The sequence below is a fragment of the Artemia franciscana genome, chromosome 15, assembly GCF_032884065.1.
Source record: "Artemia franciscana chromosome 15, ASM3288406v1, whole genome shotgun sequence".
Classification (NCBI taxonomy): domain Eukaryota; kingdom Metazoa; phylum Arthropoda; class Branchiopoda; order Anostraca; family Artemiidae; genus Artemia; species Artemia franciscana.
In genome coordinates, this window is record NC_088877.1 from 20199622 (window position 1) to 20217185 (window position 17564).

Consider the following 17564-nt stretch of genomic DNA (forward strand, 5'->3'; position numbering starts at 1 on the left):
AAGTTTCAAATTCTTAGAAAATACCTTATTTAAAAATAATTTTTTTTTCAACCGCAAACTTTAATCAAAATATCAAAAGTAGTATCAAAGCACCAAATTATAAAAAAAACAGCAAGCATCTAAGTAAACAAGGTATTAATGTAAACAAAGTATCGATGTAACAATAAGCAAGCTTCGTAGCTCACAGCCCTTTTCCTGGGGCTGGGAGAGCGAGAGGGTTCAAAACTGGTAGCAAATTTATTGTTTTGAACAAGATGGCCACCTCAAAATTTTGCCGAGATGCCCTTTTGGAAAGTGGGGCGTGGGCTAATGGCCCATTGATCACTTTTGACTCTTATGAAAAGGACTAAAATTTTCAATTTCTGATCAAATGAGACCCTTCCAAAGTTAATGCGGACTCCCCTTCCACAAAAAACTTATTTTCTAAAAATCGAAAACTTGCACAAGCTCCAATCCTTTCCCTGGGGGCTATGAAGGATTTCTCAACCCCTAAATATAGCAATTTGAATTCAGGAATATTTTGAACAAAACGGCTATTTCAAAATATTTATAGGATGCATTTGAGGAAAAAGACACAGGGGGGAGGGAGATTGTTACTTTTTGATCATTTTTGATTCTTAAAAAGGGTAAATAAGTTTCAATTTACGATCAATGAGCTTCTTCTAAAGTGTATGCGACCACACCTTCCATAGAAGCTTTATATTTTAACGATGGGCTGCTAGTAGAGCTCGCAGCCCTTTCCCCCTGCGCTGGGGGGGGGATTCAAACCCGTAACCATAGCTATTTTAAATTTGGACGAATTTGAACAAAATGGCTAATACAAAATGTTGATCGAAAAACTTATAAAAAAGGCGTAGGGGGGGGGTGGGTTGCCTACCGTCTGATTACTCTTGAATTTTAAAAAGAGAGCTAGAACTTACAATTTAAATCGAACGAGGCTTATCTGAAGTCTATACGATTACAACAGCTTGTCAGTTGGAAGTTCCATGAAATACTTTGCGAATTTGAATTAAAGAGCTTGCTTTCTCATGCCGCAACCAAAGAAAGACCAAAGAGGAGCAAGGGCAAGTAAGGGAGAAACTGTTGGACTATTATATAAATGAGAACATCGAGCTCTACTTAGATAAGAAACGTTTGAAGCCAGGGATGCATACGCAGCCTGTATCTTGCTGGCATAATTTTTAATTGCCAGATTTACAGTTTCTTTCAAATTTAGTCCAATAGGCATGCCCAGGTAAGCAAGGTTGCTTGTCAAAGGAACCTCAGAGATGGATAGACTTTTTGAGTTTCTATTCCCTTTATAGTTGAATCGTAGAACAACTGTTTTATCAGCATTAAAGATCAAACCAATGTGTTCGTACTATTCTTGGAGAAAGTCAAAGGTTGAAGAGCATCCTTAAAAAGTGCAGGAAAGGTTTAGTAGGTCATCCGCAAACGTAACTAGCGAAAGATCAATTTCTTTGAAGATAAATGTAGAGTTCAACTTATCCTGAGCACCAGTAACGCAATTATTAAACAAAACTGGAGAAGTCAGAGCTCCTTGGCGTACACCTTTTAGAATCGGAAATAGTTGAATACCATCTTTAATTCCAGCCTTCAGATTTCTACACATGTATCTTAAACAAGTAATTACCGCATCATCAGTACCTTTCAAAAAGGCCTCCAGCAAAACCTGCGAAAATATGCACGAGTCAAAAGCTCTTGCACCATCGGGTGCCCATAAGACCAAAAAATCACCTCTTTCTTCAATTAAATAAAAAAATAGTTTTTTTTTAACTGAAAGTAAGGAGCAACATTAAAACTTAAAACGAACAGAAATTACTCCGTGTATGAAAGGGGCTGTTCCCTTCTCAACGCCTCGCTCTTTACGCTAAAGTTTGACTCTTTTTTCTCAATTCTACTTTATTAAACAGTAAAAAACTTTAGCGTAAAGAGTGGGGAGTCGAGGAACAGTTGAAAATGTAATTGAAAGTATGGACATAATTAGAAGCCAGTTACTTGAAAAAAACATCTTTCCATACTAAAAATGGCTCACAAAATTTGAGCGCCAATATATTTAACTTATGGACTTTAAGAACTTTAGTTCAATTTCACTTTCTGGAGCACATGTCACATAAATACTCGTCAGGAGTGTCACATCCAGGAAATCCTTGATGTGCCCATAATGCACAAGAAGTGTACCGATACCACATCTCTCCAACTTTCCCTGTGTCTTCACAAGAGAAACAGGTTCCTTTACCCATATTTGTCAAAAAAAGCTCACTTTTTGATTCTTCTTCACAAATGTTTTCCTCATCGATCGATTCGCTTTCTTTTTTTTTCTTGAAGTAGGATTTTCATCGGTGTTGAAGTCAAGATCTGAGAATGTTGCTTTAGTCTCGCTCCTTTTCTTGGTTCATCAGCACAACTACTGCATCCAGGTAGAGGTGAAATCTCTTATATAGACACATCAATTTCTTTGTTAGGCTGAATATGAACTTTTTTAAATTGGGCTGAGGATTCTAAGTTTTGTTCAGTCATGACTTCTCCCTGTGTTTTTGAGCCCACTTGATGCTTTTGCAATCGTAGCAACTGGTGAATAGACCTTGTTGAATATATCTGCTACATTGCAAGGGATAATTTTTACTAAGTTCCTGATTGTCATGAGCAAATCACATTCCCTTTTGTAAGCAGCGTTCAAGGCTGAGTAAAATACTACATCCAGAAGCTGAAGCCTATGTGATGTATGGGGCGACAGCAACACTATAACAATCCCTTTCTCCCTACAAATATCCTAAGCCTCAGATGAGCAATGAGTAGAATGGTTGTCCAGAATGAGAAGCATTTTGTTGTCATTACTGACATGAGTAAACTGAGCAAAGTATTTTAACCAAATAACGAACAGTTCTTCATTGATCCTGCCTGTCTTAGAGCATGAGTAAACTGATCCAGGTGGTACGTTTTTTTTTCTAAGAGCGGAGACATACGAGATCGAGGAAAAATAAACATAGATGGAGCATAAAGCCCCCTCAACTCATTGAACACGCAACTGTAATGTTTTTGTCCCTTCCCCAACTTGTTATAGAGCCCACAGGTTTTTCGCCCCGTTCTGCCAGTATTAGACCGGGGTCCTGCACAGTACTTCCTCTTTGAAGAAGAAGAAGAAGAAGAAGAAGAAGAAGATAAGATTTATTCATCACGAAAACCACATACAATATTACATTTTACTATTTCCCCAGAGGCTCTTTGGCCTGTAAAAAAGGGGAAAATGAACGAGCCACTTACTCAGAGAAGAAATAAAAATTAAATAATCACTTACTCACAGAGAGAAGAGCAAAAAGGAGAAGAGAGGAAAATATAAATAAAATGAAAAACTATAGAAAACAAAACTAAATAGACTAATAGATTGAACAGACTAAATTAATTATGTAGATCTGTAGATAAAATAGACTCCAATGAAATAATAAGGAAATATATATGCATACATACACGCATATACACATATAAAAAGAGATAAAATAATTTCTAAGAAACCAATGAATTTTTAATAGTTTTTTTGAAGAAACCGAATGAGTGGCACCTTCGAGCTGATTCGGGTAACTTATTCCATACAATATAACTCGCAATTAAAGGATTAAAGTCTGATCTTACACAAGGAGTAAAAGGAACTTGAATATGATTTTCGGTATTGCGAAGATTATAATTATTCTGATCAGAGATGAAAGATGGCTGAACACTTAGGGGAAGGGGAGGTCACCATGAAGCTGAGAAAAAGTAAAACATGCACACGAAAGAATATACAGTGACTCGAGATCAAGTAATGGGATTACTCTTGAACGGCTAGTTTCCTTAATGAGGTTTCTAGCTTTATTATAAACCTTAGAAAGTGGTTTTAACAGTGAAGGAAAGGTTGACATCCATACTATTGGACAGTAGGAAACGTAAGATCGGATCAAGGAGTGAAAAAGGATTTCCAAAATTGATCCAGGGAAAATATGTTTGAGTTTCCTTAAAATACCAAGACTCCTGCATATCTTCATTTTAATCAAATCAATGTGACGCTTGAAAGACAAGTTTTCATCAACAAGAATGCCCAAAAAAACGAACATATCGATCTTTAGATTCGTGAATTATCCCATTTGGCTGATGAATTTCTGATAACTTGGGATAAATCTGAGAAACGTGCGAAAATATCAAAAAAATTGGATTTTGAATAATTTAGGGTAAGAAAATTAGCATCAAGCCATGAAATTACTCTCTCAAACAAGTATTCCAAGTTTAATCGAAGCTCGGATTCACAGTTCCCCGAAGTGCCGAGTGTGCTATCATCAGCAAAACAAACAAGGACATCAGAAGATGGCGAACTATAGCTGGCACTATGGGCAAGGGAAGGTTTAGGATGACAGAGTCTACAGCAATGAATAGGTTTCTGCTTTTTTACTGCGTAAAAAAGATCATTTATATAAATCAAAAATAGCACTGGCCCTAAAACTGATCCCTGAGGGACGCCAAAATTCACTTATGATTGACAGAAATTAAATTGTGGATTGACAGAAATTAACCTATCATTCAAACAAGATTGAAACCAAGAAAATACATTATATATATATATATATATATATATATATATATATATATATATATATATATATATATATATATATATATATATATATAATGTATTATATATTATATATTATATATTATATATATTAACTATATATATAGTTAAGCATGACCCGCCCCCCCGCCCAAAAAAAAACAACAAAAACTAAAAGGCTTACCGTGCTTTTTACCAGAATTCCCTGGGATTTCAAAACTACCTATGTTACATATACAGATGACAAGAATTAGGGAGCCGACTTTCTTCATAACATCTAAACCTCCCTGTTTAAGCATGATTAGATTCCTTAGTTTGATATCCATCAGCCTTTCCAGGCTTTGCTGTGATGACAAAACTCCACGGAACTCCTATCTCGCACATGGATCACATTTTTTATATGCTCCCCGTAAGCATGATTTGGATACTAAGTTTTCATTTTCTTCAAGTTTTGTCGTTAGCCGGCATCTAATTTCAAGTAGGTTTGTCACTGAACATATTTTAGAAAACGGCCTTATTTCCTTACATCCTATTAGAGCGGTCATAGCTCTGCGTCAATCTTCTTCTTGTCTCAAGCTTTATGAACATGTAGAGTCTCACAAAATATGACAAAACCCAAAAGTTTATTAAAAATGAAAAAAAAAACTAAACTCAGCGATTTATGGAATAACCTCTCTGCAACAATTTCCAAGAAATCTAGAATATTCCTCATAATGTCCCTTACTACTACCCTGGGTTTAAAATTTAATTTACTTTTTTTTGCGATTATGATTCAATATTAATTTATGCGAAAAATCGAAAAAATGTGACAAAATGTATTTGTAACACTTTCAGACAAGAGCAAAAACTTCAAATTCCTAAAACTAAGGTCTATCAAAGATCTTATTAACCTAACTGATGCTTCAGATTGAGGCTTAGGACTTATTACGTTAAATATAATTTTCTGATATGCCAATTTAAAAAAAGACTGGTTTTAGAATATTTCTTATTCTATACCAGGTAACTGACATACTAGCCTACTTCTAAATTACCTCCCCAGCCAATTTCTTCTAGGACTTCCTCCCAACCTTTTGTGACTATGTTTTGGTTTTATTCTACTTTTGATTCTTTGAATACATCACAGGGTGTTTTCTTATACTCTAAATCAATCTCCCCTGTGTATGCGTTGAGCGAGAGACTATTATTCCCATATTAAATCAAGACTTAGTCTTGAGAAGACGGGCTTGCTGAGTTGACCAGTCTAGGAGCTGCAATCTGATTTTATACCAAGGGCAATTCCATGGATAGTCTTGAGGTTTAACCTTGTTGATTAATGTAGTCTGAAATAAGTCTTAGACTAAGTAATGAAGCTTTTTTTATAGCAGAAGCCATTTCTTGGAGTTTCTTTTCCAGCTTCAACATGCTCTTTACCCTGTTTATTTTCCCCTGTTTATCATGATCTCTTTCTATAGTTGCTTTTCCGGCTTCACCATGCAATTTACGGTTAAAGTTAAAGTTGATCGACTTCGAAGCTTTTTGAAATATCATTGAAACTAATAGCGACATTTATTGAAACTAAGATACAATCCGCAAAGAAACGTAAGCGGTTGTTTTTCACGTAAGAACACAGAAGTGGGAGCATGGAGCCACTGAGCAGTAGATCGAGTCACGCCAAACTCATCAACCTCAATCAGATATCGAAGGAGGTGGCCGAATGGTAATGCAAGTAGTATGCTCTCAGACAAGTACTAGTTCTTATCTTATCAAGAGAGAGAGAACTATAAAAATAGCCTAAGTGTATGAGAGCCTCGTTTTGAACTATGAACTGAAGAGGTACTTTATTCCACGATAAGCTTCAAACATGTATTTTGGCTTGTTTTTTGCACATTCTAGATGAATGTCTTAACCTTTTATTAATTGAAAAAATAATAATAAGAAAATAAAAATTAAAAAAAAACCTAGGTACTTCAAAGTCCATTAGTTCCTTAGTCATTAAGGCAATTCTACCAATTGAACTACTTCTGGTTCTCACTGCTAGAAAAAAATGAAAAACAAGTTGATATCCAACTCTGTTTCTAATGAGGGTAATTTTTTAGTTGAGCTCGGGGACTTTGACCCTGAGCTCCATCCCAATGGCTACATATCAGGTATGCGTTTGCTCCTCCAACAATCAGAAAAACAAGAAGAAAAAATTGCAGAAATTCACCAAGGTGCCTCGACGCCAACGCCGAATGGAATTACAACTTCTACCCCAAACGTCAATGGATTGACTGCTCACCAAGCTCAAATTGCTCTGCTAAGGCGTAGTTGTGTATTAGATACGTATGGAGTAGACCCTCACGCAGTAAAGGTATACCATTACTTTTGATTTCTTCTTTCTATATATTTCATGATTATTGTATTTTTAAATTCCGAGGAATAGTGTGTTATTCTTCACCGTCCGAATCAATTCTTATTTCTGTCATTTCAAATGGTATTCAGTGTATTGCTGTCAAACGCATTACCTTCATTTAGGGAAGATTGGAGAGCTCTTCCTAATAAGCGTTCAAAGTAGAGACACCAACATTTTTGGGGGAGGAGCAAACTGCTCTCTCATAGATTTTTATCCCCTCCCCTCGATTTTCAGAAATATATTGTTTGTCCTGTTTTCGTTGAAAAAATAAATAATAAAAATTGCCTCCCCCCTCTTCGTAGATTAAAAAAAATAATTTTACCTTATTTTCATTTATAAAGATTGAAAAAAAAACTATATCCTCATTCTATATTGAAAAAAAAAACTATTTCCTCATTCTACATTTTTGTGAATTGCATCTTTAGTTGAAGAACCCTTAGCCCGAGCAAATTTTTTAGAAAAAGGTGAATTCCTAAGCAATTGAAGATTCCAACTTAAAAAGAGAAAAAAACTTCTTTTCATCTATATATATATATATATATATATATATATATATATATATATATATATATATATATATATATATATATATATATATATATATCTATATATATAAAAATAAGTTGTCTGTCTGTGTGTCTGTCTGTGGATCAGGTGACGTCATGTTTCTGTGTTGACTGACGTCATGAAATTAGTTGTCGTCATTTTTGCTTTGACGGTGACGTCATTCAAGATATTTAAGACATATGTTCACGTAGAAATCTATTAATGTTTAAGTTTACAATGACTGATGAACTTACCATGGCAAAAGCCGATGAAGATGCTCAAAGAGTCTATGTCAAAAAACTTGCTGCTGATAGAGAAAGTCAGAAAAGAAAGCGTGCCGAGGAACTACCAGAGCAACGCGAAAGCAGACTTGCTGCTAAAAGAGAAAGTGAAAAAAGAAGGCGTGCCGAGGAATCAAAAGAACAGCAAGGAAACAGGCTTGAGGCTGATAGATAAAGAAAGAACAGAAAGCGTGCCGAGGAACTACCAGAGCAACGCGGAAGCAGACTTGCTGCTAAAAGAGAAATTGAAAAAAGAAGGCGTGTCGAGGAATTACAAGAACAGCAAGAAATCAGGCTTGCTGCTGATAGAGAAAGTAAGAAAAGAAAGCGTGCCGAGGAATCACAAGAACAGCAAGAAATCAGGCTTGCTGCTGATAGAGAAAGTAAGAAAAGAAAGCGTGCCGAGGAATCAGAGCAACCTGAAAGTTATCGCCTAGCATTCAGGTACAGCCCAGTCGATGATTATAGCTTGAGTAGATGTGTTCAAATCGGGACAATGTCTAAAATTTGTCCCTATTGCCAGGCCTTGAAATTCAATGGTGAAACAATGGGAATGTGTTGCGCCTCAGGAAAAGTTAAACTTCCTCTATTGGCTGCACCACCAGAGCCATTGAAGATATTCCTTACTGGAACTACGTCAGAATCTAAGCGTTTTTTGTCAAAAATCAGAAAATACAACTCATGTTTCCAAATGACGTTGTTTGGAGCCCAAATCGAAAATCCAGATCAATTTATGTCTACTTTCAAAGTAAAAGGGCAAATTTATCATAGAGCAGGGTCCCTTCTACCATTCTCAGGCGAGAATCATAAATTTTTACAATTGTACTTCATCAGTGATAGAAATTCTGAATTGAATGCACGTTGCGAAATTTCTCCCAACGTTGAAAGGACAATCCTTTCCCAATTGCAACATCTTTTCCACGAAAATAATAATTTAGTGCGTCTGTTCAAAACAGCCATCGATTTGATGCCTACTGATACGCATAAAATTGTTATTTCCGCTGACAAAACGCCTCCTGGCCAACATGTGCGTAGATACAATGCTCCAACTATCGACGAAGTCGCAATCGTTATGGTCGGTGATCAGTTCTTACCTCGAGATATTATTCTTCATAAGCGAAACGCTCAGTTGTTAAGAATTGCTGAAACTCATCGATGCTACGATGCCCTACAATATCCTATCATTTTTTGGGATGGAGCCGACGGCTATCACTTTAATATTAAATTGATGAATCCAGCCACTAACAAAGAAATGAATAAGAAATGCAGTGCAATGCATTATTATTCCTATAGACTAATGGTTCGGCAGGATGAAGAAAATTATATTTTAAAATGCCGTGAATTGTTTCACCAATTCGTCGTTGATATGTATGCTAAAATTGAATCAGAACGTTTGCTATATATCCGCCTGAATCAGACCAAGCTCCGCTCTGAACAATACATTCATTTGCGAGATGCAGTTATAAATGACGGTAATACCACAAACGTTGGAAGATTAACAATTTTACCTTCGTCATATGCTGGCAGTCCCCGTCATATGCATGAATATGCTCAAGATGCTATTGCGTATGTTCGTCTCTATGGTCGTCCAGATTTATTTATTACATTTACATGTAATCAATCTTGGGACGAGATACTGCAGCTTTTACTTCAAGGACAATCGGCGGTTCATAGGCATGACATTACGGCCCGTGTCTTCCGTCAAAAGTTGAAATCACTGATAAACTACATTGTAAAACTTGAAGTGTTTGGGTCAGTGCGATGCTGGATGTACTCAGTGGAATGGCAAAAACGAGGTTTGCCACACGCACATATACTAATCTGGCTACATAAAAAAATTACTTCGAACGAAATTGATGATGTGATTTCCGCTGAAATACCTGATAAAAATATCGATAAGGGGTTACATGATATTATTGTAAAAAATATGATACATGGACCTTGCGGTGCACTGAACGAAAATTCACCATGCATGGCCAAAGGAAGGTGCACAAAGCAATATCCTCGACTTTTAGTATCAAACACAATTACTGGCAATGATGGTTACCCACAATATAGAAGAAGATCTACTGAAGATGGCGGTAAAACAGCAATAATAAAGAAGCGTAACGGTACCACCATCGAAGTAGATAACCAGTGGGTTGTTCCATATTCCCCATTATTATCAAAAACATTTAATGCACACATAAACGTTGAATACTGTAACTCCGTAAATGCAATCAAATACATATACATGGCAGTTTTTGGCTTGCAGCCCGAAATCAAAGATTTCGATGAAATCGTACAATATCAGGCTGGAAGATACATAAGCAGTAATGAAGCTGTTTGGCGAATTCTTTCATTTCCGATACATGAACGTAGTCCAGCTGTTGTTCACTTAGCGGTACATTTACAGAATGGTCAACGTGTTTATTTCACGGAAACCAACGTGCAACAAAGAGTCCTGAATCCACCGGATACAACATTAACAGCTTTTTTTCGCTTTGCAAAAATGATTCTTTTGCAAAAAACTGCTGTATACTGAAGTGCCTTCGTATTACACGTGGAATACTAAAAATAAAGTATTTGAACGTCGAAAACAGGGTAAGTCAGTCGACGGCCAACCTACCATCTTCAAAGATACCACGATAGGAAGACTCTACACCGTTCACCCCAATCAACATGAATGCTTCTTTCTACGCCTGCTTTTGATGAGTGTACCCGGTCCGACATCCTTTGAGTACTTGAGGACTGTAAATGGTCCTATACATGACACTTACCGTAGTGCATGCCAAGCTCTGAATTTATTGGAGAATGACCAACACTGGGATAACTGCATCAATGTTGCGTGCGAAACGTCAACCCCAAGTCAAATTCGTGCATTGTTTGGCATCATTTTAACAACTTGCTCTCCATCAGCTCCTACAGAGTTATGGGAAAAATATAAGTCAAAAATGTCCGAAGATATACTCCATCGAAAACAGTTAGAGACGTCAGATATGACTTTTGATTTTACATCAGAAATTTATAACTACACTTTAGTTGTTATAGAAGATTTGTGCGTACGTTTGGCAAACAAACCTCTTCAGGATTTGGGAATGCCTTCACCTAACCGTATCGCTGCTGTTTCGACATGTGTAGAATTGGATGTGATCTATTACGAGTGATCTATTTTCGTATGTACAAAATAACATTTCCAAGTTAACGTCGGAACAAAAAGACATTTATGATACGATAATGCATTGTGTCGATAACAACGTTGGAGAAATTTTCTTTTTGGATGCGCCAGGAGGTACTGGTAAAACGTTTGTGATAAAACTGATTCTGGCATCAATTCGATCAAAAAATGATATAGCGTTGGCAATTGCGTCGTCCGGAATAGCCGCAACATTGCTGCCTGGTGGAAGAACTGCTCATTCCGCTTTGAAATTGCCTCTGAACTTGCATTCTACAGGAACTCCCACGTGCAATATTTCCAAATCATCTGGGATGGGTAAAGTATTGCAGCAAAGCAAACTAATTATTTGGGATGAGTGCACAATGGCACACAAAAAATCGCTCGAGGCTCTGGATCAATGCTTGAAAGATTTGCGAGGGAAGTCGAACCCTTTGGCAGCACATTAATATTGCTTGCGGGAGATTTCAGGCAAACATTACCTATAATACCTAGATCAACTCCTGCAGACGAAATGAATGCTTGCCTGAAGAATTCTAATTTATGGGCACACGTAAAAACATTAAAATTAACTACAAATATGCGTGTCCGATTGCAAAACGATGACTCTGGTCAAACATTTTCAGATCAATTGCTGGCAATGGGAAACGGAAAGCTCCCAGTAGACTCAATTTCAGGACGTATACAACTACCTGCTGATTTATGTAATTTAGTGACGTCCAAAAATGAATTGATTGAAAAAGTATTTCCGAATATTCTAAAAAATCATAAAAATAATAAATGGCTAAGTGAAAGAGCGATTCTCGCACCCAAAAATATAGACGTCCACGAAATCAACAATATTGTTTTGACCAAGATTCGAGACCAGGCAGTCCTTTACAAGTCAGTCGACACAGTTTTGGAACCAAATGAAGCGGTTAATTATCCATCTGAATTTTTAAATTCTATAGATCTTTCAGGGTTTCCACCACACGTGCTACAACTAAAAATAGGCGTACCAATAATACTTTTAAGAAATATAAACCCACCAAAGCTTTGCAATGGCACTCGACTTGCCGTAAAAAAAACAATGGAAAACCTAATAGAGGCCACAATCTTGACAGGGCCTTTTGAGGGTGCGGCTGTTCTTATTCCTCGCATTCCCATGATTCCAACGGATCTGCCTTTTCAATTTAAAAGATTGCAATTCCCAATTCGATTAGCATTTGCAATCACCATTAACAAAGCTCAAGGTCAATCATTAGAAAAATGTGGTATAGATCTTAATACTGATTGTTTTTCCCATGGACAATTGTACGTTGCATGTTCGAGGGTCGGTAAACCTGACAATCTATTTATATACAGCGACAATTGGACAGCGAAGAATGTTGTATATTCGCAAGTTTTACGCAGTTAATTTGTATTTTGGAACCAAATGAAGCGGTTAATTATCCATCTGAATTTTTAAATTCCATAGATCCTTCAGAGTTTCCACCACACGTGCTACAACTAAAAATAGGCTTACCAATAATACTTTTAAGAAATATCAACCCACCAAAGCTTTGCAATGGCACGCGCCTTGCCGTAAAAAAAAACAATGGAAAACCTAATAGAGGCCACAATCTTGACAGGGCCTTATGAGGGTGAGGCTGTTCTTATTCCTCGCATTCCCATGATTCCAACGGATCTGCTTTTTCAATTTAAAAGATTGCAATTCCCAATTCGATTAGCATTTGCAACCACCATCAACAAAGCTCAAGGGCAGTCACTAGAAAAATGCGGTATAGATCTTAATACAGATTGCTTTACCAATGTACAATTGTATGTTGCATCTTTGAGGGTCGGTAAACCTGACCATCTATTTATACGCCCAGACAATGGGACAGCGAAGACTGTTGTATATTCACAAGTTTTACGTAGTTAATTTGTAATGTATCTATCAATCTATCTATCTATATAAAAACGAGTTGTGTGTATGCATGTTTGTTTGTTTGTAAAAAGAGCGTTTGCATATGACGTCATTATTAGTACATACGGCTTTGTATATGGTCAGACAATGGGAAAGCCAAGAATGTTGTATATTCGCAATTTTTACGTAGTTTGAAACACATATATAAATCTATCTATATTCACAGGTGGGACACAGGGACACAACTACAATGGCGCGTAACTAATATGGCGCGTAACGACTTACGCGCGCGGGGGCGCTTGGGGGGGGGGCGCGAAGCGCCCCACCAACTAGGTGTTGGGGTGGCGCGAAGCGCCACCCCAACAGCTAGTATATATATATATATATATATATATATATATATATATATATATATATATATTTATATATATATATATATATATATCTAAAAATAAGTTGTCTGTCTGTGTGTCTGTCTGTCAGGTGACCTCATGTTTTTTTGTCGACTGACGTCATGAAGTTAGTTGTCGTCATTTTTGCTATGACGGTGACGTCATTAAAGATATTTAATCATGAAGTTAGTTGTCGTCATTTTTGCTATGACGGTGACGTCATTAAAGATATTTAAGACATATATGTTCACGTAGAAATCTATTAATGTTTAAGTTTAAAATGACTGATGAACTTACAATGGCAAAAGCCGATGAAGATGCTCAAAGAGTCTATGCCAAAAAACTTGCTGCTGATAGAGAAAGTCAGAAAAGAAAGCGTGCCGAGGAATCAAAAGAACAGCAAGGAAACAGGCTTGAGGCTGATAGAGAAAGAAAGAACAGAAAGCGTGCCGAGGAATCAAAAGAACAGCAAGGAAACAGGCTTGAGGTTGATAGAGAAAGAAAGAACAGAAAGCGTGCCGCGGAACTACCAGAGCAACGCGAAAGCAGACTTGCTGCTAAAAGTCAAAGTGAAAAAAGAAGGCATGCCGAGGAATCACAAGAACAGCAAGAAACCAGGCTTGCTGCTGATAGAGAAAGTAAGAAAAGAAAGCGTGCCGAGGAATCAGAGCAACCTGAAAGTTATCGCCTGGCATTCAGGTACAGCCCAGTCGATGATTATAGCTTGAGTAGATGTGTTCAAATCGGGACAATGTCTAAAATTTGTCCCTATTGCCAGGCCTTGAAATTCAATGGTGAAACAATGGGAATGTGTTGCGCCTCAGGAAAAGTTAAACTTCCTCTATTGGCTGCACCACCAGAGCCATTGAAGAATTTCCTTACTGGAACTACGTCAGAATCTAAGCGTTTTTTGTCAAAAATCAGAAAATACAACTCATGTTTCCAAATGACGTTGTTTGGAGCCCAAATCGAAAATCCAGATCAATTTATGTCTACTTTCAAAGTAAAAGGGCAAATTTATCATAGAGCAGGGTCCCTTCTACCATTCTCAGGCGAGAATCATAAATTTTTACAATTGTACTTCATCAGTGATAGAAATTCTGAATTGAATGCACGTTGCGAAATTTCTCCCAACGTTGAAAGGACAATCGTTTCCCAATTGCAACATCTTTTCCACGAAAATAATAATTTAGTGTGTCTGTTCAAAACAGCCATCGATTTGATGCCTACTGATACGCATAAAATTGTTATTTCCGCTGACAAAACGCCTCCTGGCCAACATGTGCGTAGATATAATGCTCCAACTATCGACGAAGTCGCAATCGTTATGGTCGGTGATCAGTTTTTACCTCGAGATATTATTCTTCATAAGCGAAACGCTCAGTTGTTAAGAATTGCTGAAACTCATCGATGCTACGATGCCCTACAATATCCTATCATTTTTTGGGATGGAGCCGAGGGCTATCACTTTAATATTAAATTGATGAATCCAGCCACTAACAAAGAAATGAATAAGAAATGCAGTGCAATGCATTATTATTCCTATAGACTAATGGTTCGGCAGGATGAAGAAAATTATATTTTAAAATGCCGTGAATTGTTTCACCAATTCGTCGTTGATATGTATGCTAAAATTGAATCAGAACGTTTGCTATATATCCGCCTGAATCAGACCAAGCTCCGCTCTGAACAATACATTCCTTTGCGAGATGCAGTTATAAATGACGGTAATACCACAAACGTTGGAAGATTAACAATTTTACCTTCGTCATATGCTGGCAGTCCCCGTCATATGCATGAATATGCTCAAGATACTATTGCGTATGTTCGTCTCTATGGTCGTCCAGATTTATTTATTACATTTACATGTAATCAATCTTGGGACGAGATACTGCAGCTTTTACTTCAAGGACAATCGGCGGTTCATAGACATGACATTAAAGCCCGTGTCTTCCGGCAAAAGTTGAAATCACTGATAAACTACATAGTAAAACTTGAAGTGTTTGGGTCAGTGCGATGCTGGATGTACTCAGTGGAATGGCAAGAACGAGGTTTGCCGCACGCACATATACTAATCTGGCTACATAAAAAAATTACTTCGAACGAAATTGATGATGTGATTTCCGCTGAAATACCTGATAAAAATGTCGATAAGGGGTTACTTGATATTATTGTAAAAAATATGATACATGGACCTTGCGGTGCACTGAACGAAAATTCACCATGCATGGGCCAAAGGAAGGTGCACAAAGCAATATCCTCGACTTTTAGTATCAAACACAATTACTGGGAATGATGGTTACCCACAATATAGAAGAAGATCTACTGAAGATGGCGGTAAAACAGCAATAATAAAGAAGCGTAACGGTACCACCATCGAAGTAGATAACCAGTGGGTTGTTCCATATTCCCCATTATTATCAAAAACATTTAATGCACACATAAACGTTGAATACTGTAACTCCGTAAAGGCAATCAAATACATATGTAAATACGTCAACAAAGGCAGTGACATGGCAGTTTTTGGCTTGCAGCCCGAAATCAAAGATTTCGACGAAATCGTACAATATCAGCCTGGAATATACATAAGCAGTAATGAAGCTGTTTGGCGAATTCTTTTATTTCCGATACATGAACGTAGTCCAGCTGTTGTTCACTTAGCGGTACATTTACAGAATGGTCAACGTGTTTATTTCACGGAAACCAACGTGCAACAAAGAGCCCTGAATCCACCGGATACAACATTAACAACTTTTTTTTCGCTTTGCAAAAATGATTCTTTTGCAAAAAAACTGCTGTATACTGAAGTGCCTTCGTATTACACGTGAAATACTAAAAATAAAGTATTTGAACGTCGAAAACAGGGTAAGTCAGTCGACGGCCAACCTACCATCTTCAAAGATACCACGATAGGAAGACTCTACACCGTTCACCCCAATTAACATGAATGCTTCTTTCTACGCCTGCTTTTGGTGAATGTACCCGGTCCGACATCCTTTGAGTATTTGAGAACTTTAAACGGTACTATACATGACACTTACCGTAGTGCATGCCAAGCTCTGAATTTATTGGAGAATGACCAACACTGGGATAACTGCATCAATGACGCGTGCGAAACGTCAACCCCAAGTCAAATTCGTGCATTGTTTGGCATCATTTTAACAACTTGCTCTCCATCAGCTCCTACAGAGTTATGGGAAAAATATAAGTCAAAAATGTCCGAAGATATACTCCATCGAAAACAGTTAGAGACGTCAGATATGACTTTTGATTTTACATCAGAAATTTATAACTACACTTTAGTTATTATAGAAGATTTGTGCGTACGTATGGCAAACAAACCTCTTCAGGATTTGGGAATGCCTTCACCTAACCGTATCGCTGCTGTTTCAACATGTGTAGAATTGGATGTGATCTATTACGAGTGATCTATTTTCGTATGTACAAAAAAACATTTCCAAGTTAACGTCGGAACAAAAAGACATTTATGATACGATAATGCATTGTGTCGATAACAACGTTGGAGAAATTTTCTTTTTGGATGCGCCAGGAGGTACTGGTAAAACGTTTGTGATAAAACTGATTTTGGCATCAATTCGATCAAAAAATGATATAGCGTTGGCAATTGCGTCGTCCGGAATAGCCGCAACATTGCTGCCTGGTGGAAGAACTGCTCATTCCGCTATGAAATTGCCTCTGAATTTGCATTCTACAGAAACTCCCACGTGCAATATTTCCAAATCATCTGGGATGGGTAAAGTATTGCAGCATGCAAACTTATTATTTGGGATGAGTGCACAATGGCACACAAAAAATCGCTCGAGGCTCTGGATCAATGCTTGAAAGATTTGAAAGGGAAGTCGAAACCCTTTGGCAGCACATTAATATTGCTTGCGGAAGATTTCAGGCAAACATTACCTATAATACCTAGATCAACTCCTGCAGACGAAATGAATGCTTGCCTGAAAAATTTTTAATTTATGGGCACACGTAAAAATATTAAAATTAACTACAAATATGTGTGTCCGATTGCAAAATGATGACTCTGGTCAAACATTTTCAGATCAATTGCTGGCAATTGGAAACGAAAAGCTCCCAGTAGACTCAATTTCAGGACGTATACAACTACCTGCTGATTTCTGTAATTTAGTGACGTCCAAAAATGAATTAATTGAAAAAGTATTTCCGAATATTCTAAAAAATTATAAAAATAATAACTGGCTAAGTGAAAGAGCGATTCTCGCACCCAAAAATATAGACGTCCACGAAATCAACAATATTGTTTTGACCAAGATTCGAGACCAGGCAGTCCTTTACAAGTCAGTCGACACAGTTTTGGAACCAAATGAAGCG

The 17564-nt window shown here is 37.2% G+C and overlaps 1 protein-coding gene across 1 annotated transcript in view; it reads left to right on the forward strand.

Annotated features, from left to right (window-relative positions):
- Nucleotides 1-6571: 6571 nt before the first annotated feature.
- The window catches only part of LOC136036613 (FERM domain-containing protein 5-like), a 32147-nt gene continuing 21154 nt past the window's right edge, over nt 6572-17564 (forward strand). Inside the window, exon 1 of the mRNA XM_065718918.1 lies at nt 6572-6908. Within this exon, the coding sequence (XP_065574990.1) occupies nt 6603-6908 (306 nt within the window). The 5' untranslated portion in view covers nt 6572-6602. The remainder of the gene's footprint in view (nt 6909-17564) is intronic.